The 8636-nt window shown below is 47.5% G+C and overlaps 1 protein-coding gene across 1 annotated transcript in view; it reads left to right on the top strand.

Annotated features, from left to right (window-relative positions):
* The window catches only part of LOC105487598 (thrombospondin 2), a 40736-nt gene extending 34998 nt beyond the window's left edge, over positions 1-5738 (top strand). The window contains exons 21-22 of the mRNA XM_011751086.2: positions 1071-1210; positions 3989-5738. Of these exons, the coding sequence (XP_011749388.1) occupies positions 1071-1210; positions 3989-3996 (148 nt within the window). The 3' untranslated portion in view covers positions 3997-5738. The remainder of the gene's footprint in view (positions 1-1070; positions 1211-3988) is intronic.
* The last annotated feature ends 2898 nt before the right edge of the window (positions 5739-8636 follow it).

Raw genomic sequence — 8636 nt, forward strand, 5'->3', positions numbered from 1 at the left:
ATATAATGTTTGAACATTAGTAGACAAATAAGCTCAAGTGAATTCTAACTTTTTGTTTTACTCTAGATTTTTCAGCATTAACTGCCTTCTCTTTTCTATCCTGCATCTCTACTAAATATTACATAGTTTTAAAAAACGGTTGAAAAGGAGAACATACAATCTGCTTTGTTTTTAAAATGACTTTTGGGATGATAACCGTATTTTCTCCTAATGAATAGCCCAGGCAGGGGAGAACACCTGCAATTAGAATAACTGCATCTTTACAGAATTAGCATGTGCTTTATTGGAGACTAGATTTGTACCTGTTTCTGATGATGTAGATGGCTGAATTTAAAACACGGTTGTATGAAGTTTTGACACGGTTAGCCCAACAGAATCTTTTCCCTTGGCTTAACAGCTTTCGTAATTGATTTTTATTGAAACAAAATGTGGTCAATTTAAAATCAAGGTATTTTCGTTTTTGTTTCTTCAAAGTTAATAAGCACCAAGATCAGGCCAGACTCTGTACAGATGCCAGGAGTGTGTGAGTCCCTGGCAATAGTGGGCAGATCTGTGTGGGTGAAGTGCAGGCTCATGGCCTGGCTGGAACGTCTCCCTAGAGGGCCTCCCATTTATTCACACTTACGCCCCATCCTCCCGTTGGGGGCTTGGTGTATCTGGTCCTGCTCCCACACAGCTTCCACAGTGGGGAGGAAAGTCAGTGAGCTCATGATTTTAGCACATGGTGAAGTAGGGAGAGTCCAGTGTGGCTTCCCAGGAAGTGGGAAGTTTCCTCCTCACCCCACCAAAGGCAGAGTCTCCTCTAAAGCCCTTGCCCGGGTAACTGTAAGTGAACTCACAGATTGTGACAATGGTGTGGTTGCAAGAAGGGAGGTGTGCCCTGGATCAGTGCTGCACCAGGGGTGGCTGGAGCTCCAAAGGAGAAAGCCAGTGATGCCCCCTGGGGCACTGAAGCCCTGGGCAGGGTATCCACAGCTCGTGTCGGGAGCCGACCTGCCACCACTGGTGAATGCTTCATGGAGTTCATGTTTTCTTTCTTTCCTCTTCTTCTTTTTACAAACCATTTTTAGAGTCTTAGTGCATGAAGGAAAACAGGTCATGGCAGACTCAGGACCTATCTATGACCAAACCTACGCTGGCGGGCGGCTGGGTCTATTTGTCTTCTCTCAAGAAATGGTCTATTTCTCAGACCTCAAGTACGAATGCAGAGGTGAGTGTGAGTGCTTCAGGTTAGTGGGGAAGGCATGTGGCACCCAGAAAGGGAAAGTGCACTTTTCCACTTACAAAAGCTGTACATCAGGGCAATAAACCTAATGCACGATACCACATGAGACCCTCGCACATTCCAAGCAGCCATTTCATTTGGTCAGCTTGGATTGTTGTTTGTGGTAATTGCATTTGGATGCCTCTGGTAGAACACTTTCCAATTATTTACAGGTCCCACCCATCCTCATTGTGCCATATCCTAGAGTTTCCTAGATTTCCTCCACCTTCCAGGCTCCTGACGCCATTTTAGATTGGTACCCTTGAATTAGCAATGGCAGGCAGGCAGGAAGGAAGGAAGGAAAGAAGGAAGGGGTTTCTCTATAGTTATCTCACTACAAGTATATTTGAATCAAAATATTATAGACCTGGAAGATAACTTGAATCCCATCTGCTCTAATTCCATGACTTCACGTGCACATTACCCTTCCACAGATGCGGGAAATAAGGCTCAGGCTGCTTCTCAAAAATTACACATTGAAAATCATGTGTTTGGCTGGGGGCAGTGGCTCATGCCTGTAATCCTAGCCCTTTGGGAGGCCAAGGCAGGTGGATTCCCTGAAGTCAGCAGTTCAAGACCAGTCTGGCCAACAGGGCAAAACCCTGCTGGGGTTGATTTCTCTGTTTGTTCTGTGGAAGTTTTCTTCTTATGTTAGGATGACTTTCAAGGCATCTCATTTCCTCCCATCCATCCATATCATTCATCCACCCACCCATATATCTCATCCATCCACCCATCCATCCATCCATCCATCCACCCATCCGCCCATCCATCTCATCCATTCACCCAACCATTCACCTCATCCATCCATCCATTCATTCATCCATCCACCCACCCACACACCCACCCATCTCATCCATCCATCCATCCATCCATCCATCCACCCATCTCATCCATCCATCCATCCATCTATCCATCCATCCATCCATCCATCCACCCATCCACCTATCCATGTAATCCATCCACCCACCCACCCACCCACTCATCCATCTCATCCATCCATCTACCCACCCATCCACACAACCATTTCATCCACCCCCACCCACTCATTATCCCATCCATCCTTCCATCTCATCCACTCACCCACCTACTCACCCATCCATCCACCCACATATCCATCCATCTCATCCATCCATCCATCCATCCATCCATCCATCCATCCATCCATCTCATCCATTTACCCACCCACTCATCATCCATCCATCCAGCCACCACTCATCCATCTATCTTATCCATCCATCCATCTCAGTCACCCACCCACCCACTCACTCATTCATCTCATCCATCCACCCACCCATCTATCTCATCCATCCATCCATCCATCTCATCTACCAACCCATTCATCCATCCATCCATCCACCCACCCACCCATCCATCCATCCATCTCATTCACCCACCCACCTATCTCATCCATCCATCCATCCACCTATCTCATCCATCCATGTCATCCATCCATCCATTCATCTCATCCATCTCATCCATCCATCCATCCATCCATTCATCTCATCCATCTCATCCATCCATCCATCCATCCATCCATCCATCCATTCATCCACCCATCCGCCCATCCATCTCATCCATTCACCCAACCATCCATCTCATCCATCCATCCATTCATTCATCCATCCACCCAACCCACACACCCACCCATCTCATCCATCCATCCATCCATCCATCCATTCACCCAACCACCCATCCACCTATCCATCTAATCCATCCACCCATCCACCTCATCCATCCATCCATCCACCCACTCACCCATCCACCTCATCCATCCATCCACCCACCCACCCATCCACCCATCCATTTCATCAACCCCCACCCACTCATCTATCCCATCCATCCATCCATCCATCTCATCCACTCACCCACCTACTCATCCATCCAGCCAGCCACCTATCCATCCATCCATCCATCCATCCATCCATCCATCCATCCCATCCACCCACCTATCTCATCCATCCATCCATCCATCCATCCATCTCATCCATCCATCTCATCCATCCATCCACCCATCCACCCATCCATTTCATCCACCCCCACCCACTCATCTATCCCATCTCATCCACTCATCTATTTCATCCACTCGCCCACCTACTCATCCATCCATGCACCCACCTATCCATCCATCCATCCATCTCAGCCACCCACCCATCCATCCATCCATCCATCCATCCATCCATCCATCCATCCATCTATCTCAGCCACCCACCCATCCACTCATCCATCCACCAATCTAGCCACCCATCCATCTAATCCCCCACCCACCTATCTATCCCATCCATCCATCCATCCATCTCATCCACCCACCCATCTCATCCATCCATCCACCTATCTCATCCATCCATCTCATCCATCCATCTCATCCATCCATCCATCCATCCATCCACCCATCTCATCCATCCACCCATCCATCCATCTCATCCAGCCACCCACCCACCTCATCATCCATCCACCCATCCATCCACCCACCCATTTCATCCATCCATCCATACATTTCATCCATCCATCCATCCATCTCATTCACCCACCCACCCATCTCATCCATCCACCCATCCATCCACCCATCCATTTCATCCATCCACCCATCCATCCATCCATCCATATGGTAGCTCTCATTTTTAATTAAAGTAGTTATATTTCAGGTTCTAGGTGAAACAAAATAAAACACTACCCATGGCCCAGTCATCCTAACTCTGTTTATTGCTTTTTTTCTTTTTGTAGATGTTTAAACAAGATTTGCTGCATTTCCGGCAATGACCCATGTATGCCATGGTCCCCAGACACCTCAGTTCATCGTGGTCCTTGCGGCTTCTCTCTCCAGCAGCACCTCCTGTCCTTTGACCTTAACTCTGATGTTTCCTCACGTCTTGCCAGCAAACCCAAACCCAAGTGCCTTCAGAGGATAAATATCAGTGGAACTTAGAGATGAACATCTAACCCACTAGAGGAAACCAGTTTGGTGATATACGAGACTTTATGTGGAGTGAAAATTGGGCATGCCATTACATTGCTTTTTCTTGTTTGTTTAAAAAGAATGACGTTTACATATAAAATGTAATTACTTATTGTATTTATGTGTATATGGAGTTGAAGGGAATATTGTGCATAAGCCATTATGATAAATTAAGCATGAAAAATATTGCTGAACTACTTTTGGTGCTTAAAGTTGTCACTATTCTTGAATTAGAGCTGCTCTACAATGACACACAAATCCCATTAAATCAATTATAAAGAAGGTTCAATTCAAATTTGAAGTAATGTTATAATAAGGAGAGATTAGAAGACAACAGGCATAGCAAATGACATAAGCTACCAATTAACTAATTGGAACATGTAAAATAGTTATAAAAATAAACGAACTCTCCTCTTGTCCTACCATGAAAGCCCTCATGTGCAGTAGAGATGCAGTTTCATCAAAGAACAAATATCCTTGCAAAATGGGTGTGACGCGGTTCCAGATGTGGATTTGGCAAAACCTCATTTAAGTAAAAGGTTAGCAGAACAAAGTGCTGCGCTTCAGCTGCTGCTTGTGCCGCTGTGGTGTCGGGGAGGCTCCTGCCTGAGCCTCCTTCCCCAGCTTTGCTGCCTGAGAGGAGGCAGAGCAGACGCACAGGCCAGAAAAGGCACATCTAACTCGTATCTAGGCTTCGGTAACTGCAGACAAGTTGCTTTTACCTAATTTGATAATACATTTCATTAAGGTTCCAGTTATAAATGTTTTGTTAATATTTATTAAATGAATATAGAATGCAGCTCCATTTACCAATAACTTATTTTAAATATGCCTAGTAACACATATGTAGCATAATTTCTAGAAACAAACATCTAACAAGTATATAATCCTGTGAAAATATGAGGCTTTATAATATTAGGTTGTCATGATGAAGCATGCTAGAAGCTGTAACAGAATAAATAGAGAATAATGAGGAGTTTATGACGGAACCTTAATATATAATGTTGCCAGTGATTTTAGTTCAATATTTGTTACTGTTATCTATCTGCTGTATATGGAATTCTTTTAATTCAAATGCTGAAAACGAATCAGTATTTAGTCTTGCCAGGCACACCCAGTAATCAGTCATGTGTAATATGCACAAGTTTGTTTTTGTTTTTTGTTTGTTGGTTTGTTTTTTTTTTTTTTTTTGCTTTAAGTTGCATGATCTTTCTGCAGGAAATAGTCGCTCATCCCACTCCACGTAAGGGGTTTAGTAAGAGAAGTCTGTCTATCTGATAGGGGGCAAATCTTTTTCCCCTTTCTGTTAATAGTCATCACATTTCTATGCCAAATGGGAACGATCCATAACTTTAGTCTTAATGTACACATTGCATTTTGATAAAATTATTTTTGTTGTTTCCTTTGAGGTTGATCGTTGTATTGTTGTTTTGCTGCACTTTTTACTTTTTTGTGTGGAGCTGTATTCCCGAGACCAACGAAGCGTTGGGAGACTTCATTAAATGTAGCGACTGTCAACAGCGTGCAGGTTTTCTGTTTCCGTGTTGTGGGGTCAACCGTACAATGGTGTGGGAATGATGATGATGTGAATATTTAGAATGTACCATATTTTTTGTAAGTTATTTATGTTTTTCTAAACAAATTTATCCTATAGGTTGATGAAACGTCATGTGTTTTGCCAAAGACTGTAAATATTTATTTATGTGTTCACATGGTCAAAATTTCACCACTGAAACCCTACACTTAGCTAGAACCTCATTTTTAAAGATTAACAACAGGAAATAAATTGTAAAAAAGGTTTTCTATACATGATCTCTCTCCCTTTTTTAAAAAGAATTAGCAGGGTTTCTACTGGGGGGAAAGGGGTAAAAGGAATTGGCATTTTGCCTCCTCTAATGTAAGCAGGCCTGCGGTGTGATCACGGGCTATCTCCTCACAAGTCACAGGTTAAAATGCAGGCTGAAGGGCCTGGTGGAGAAGGAAGCCCTGCTTGACACAGGTCTCTGTTCTGCTGAGCCTCCCAGCGCGGTGTGGGATACAACCATTTAGCAATTCATCTCTCCTGCCTCTGCTCATTGTCAAACGAGGGAACAGAACTTTGTAGGGAATTTGGCAAACATGATTGAAATGATTCAGAAAAAGGCAACAGCACAAGGGACCCTCTCCCTAATACTAAATGTTCTTCCCTCTTGACTCATTCTTCTGAGTCAGGCGGAGGGAAGTAGCAGACCCCAGAGGAAGGGCCCATTTCCAACCATAGCACTGTCTAAAAACGGGCCAATCAGGCTCACCAGCTGGAGGAGGCAAGGGCAGCAGCACAGGATGCTGGGGTTTCTTTAGCAGTTCCAGCTGTTCTTGTTGGGATTTCTGAGTAGTATGGAGCCAGACACAGGAAAGACACAGAGAAGAAAAACAGGGAGAGAGGGAGAGAGGGCATCCAGAGAGAAAGGGGAAGAGAGGGAGGGACTGGGGAGAGAAAAAGAGACAAAGAGACAGAGGGGGAGTGTGGGGGAGGGAGGAAAAGAGAGCGAGATGAATAAAAACAAGTATATTTGGCTGAAACACGCTGGAGTGAGTCAGACAGTGAAGCAATAAGATATAGGAAAGGCCATCTGAGGCAACAGGCTGTGAACTGAAGGCCCTGGCTTTGAGTTGTGAAATGGGTGAGTTTCATTTCATCAATATGGAGGAAAGAGCTAGATCTACATGTGTAAATGAAAAGTTTAGAAACAAAATGATGGCAGTGATAGTGGCTGGTCTATGGACAGCTATTGGAGGAAGCTCAATGCACATTTTACTCATGAAACAAAAAATACATAAACTGTATTGAATAAGGATGCTTAGAAGTCAGGCATTAAATTAGATACATTTCTCGTGCATTCAGGTTTTGTTGTCATTTATCAAAAAGTTGAGGTTTGCTGACAGCCATATTCCCTGTCGATGGCCTTAGACACATCAGAATGGTTGTCTCCAGGGATTAATCTCTGGTGCCTTTGTGAGCTGACCTGGGAGGAAGGTGTCCCTGGACCTCAATGACTCCGTGCGAGGGCCTGCTCTGTGCCCCTCCATCTCCCTTCTGCGAGCGGCTGCCAGCGCAGCACCCGAGCTCCGCACCTTCCACCGCGGACAGGGAGGGCCATCGTTCTAGACGCTGCTGCTCACAGGGAAAAAGTTCAGCCCAGGCCCACGCTCTGAGAGTCGACTGCACCAGGCTCAACCAGCTCGCCCTCAGGGCAGGCACAGGCCTTGGTCCTGTGGAACGAGTCGGTGGGTGAAATAACACATCTTCATTCCCAAGTACCCAAGCTTGGGATCTGTGATTGCCGGGAGGAGAGAGGCCCTTCAAACCGTGACCAGCTCACTGGCTGCTGCGTGTCCCAGCTGTCGGCTACATGGCGGGAAGGGGCTCCTTCCATCATTCCTGGAGGACCAAAATCTTAGGCCAGCTTTGCTCAGCCTGAGTTTCACAAAGTGATGCTTTTGACCATGGAGCAAGTAGTGCCTAGGCCTTGAGGAACGCAGGTGTGGGGTGATCCAGGAGCTGCCACTCAGCTCCATGGCCACAGCCCCGTGGGCTGCCAATACCCAAATGGGAGGGCCCTGCTGAGGGCTGAGATCACCCAGACGAGGCCCTTAGCCCAGGGCAGGTACTGCACTGGTGCTTCCCACCCTCTTACGAAGCTCCTTCTGGAGCCACCAGCCCGGGGACCCAGGTGAGGGGCTGAAGCAAGCCTGGACACCCCTGCTTCGCCCGGGTGTCAGCCCTGTGCCCAGCGGAGTGAGCTGCGGGTCCAGAGCAGCTTGCGGCCCACGCAACCGGCGTTAGTTTTGGGGACCGCGTGGGCATTTGTGCCGAGAGGTCTCGGCCCCCAGCTCCCCCCGCCCCGTGCAGTCCCACAGGGGCCCCCGATTCACCCTTCCCCAGCCCTCGCTCAGGGGCCCGGCCCCTCTGGCTCCCCCGAGTCTGCGCTTGGCATCTCACGGGTAGGGTGGGCGTGGAGCCACGGCTGTCCCTGCCGCGTGGCCCACCCAGGACACCCGCCGACCCTGCAGCCGTGGCAGGACCTCCTGCCAGCTTCTCAGTTCCTGTCTCGGTCATTTTCAGGCCCTTGAAGACTTTTGCCACTTTTCAGACACTTTTTACCACATAATGGCTTTTTCAACCCCAAAGCACAGCAGATGCAGGATGGGAAGTGATCTTCAACTTTCTGGCTTTCAGCGGACACCCCAGACGCGCGTGGACTGCAGGGCTTGGGTCGGCGCGTCCCTGGGAAGCTGAGTGCGTTCAGTCCGGGCGAGCCCCGCCCGTGCGCCTCCCCCGGAGCCCGAGGCCCCGCCGAGCGCATGCCCAGCCCTCCCTGCGCGCCTGCGCCCTCCCTGCTCTCTCTCCTGGGCCCTGACTGTGGTTGAGTGACA

The sequence above is a fragment of the Macaca nemestrina genome, chromosome 5, assembly GCF_043159975.1.
Source record: "Macaca nemestrina isolate mMacNem1 chromosome 5, mMacNem.hap1, whole genome shotgun sequence".
Taxonomy (NCBI): domain Eukaryota; kingdom Metazoa; phylum Chordata; class Mammalia; order Primates; family Cercopithecidae; genus Macaca; species Macaca nemestrina.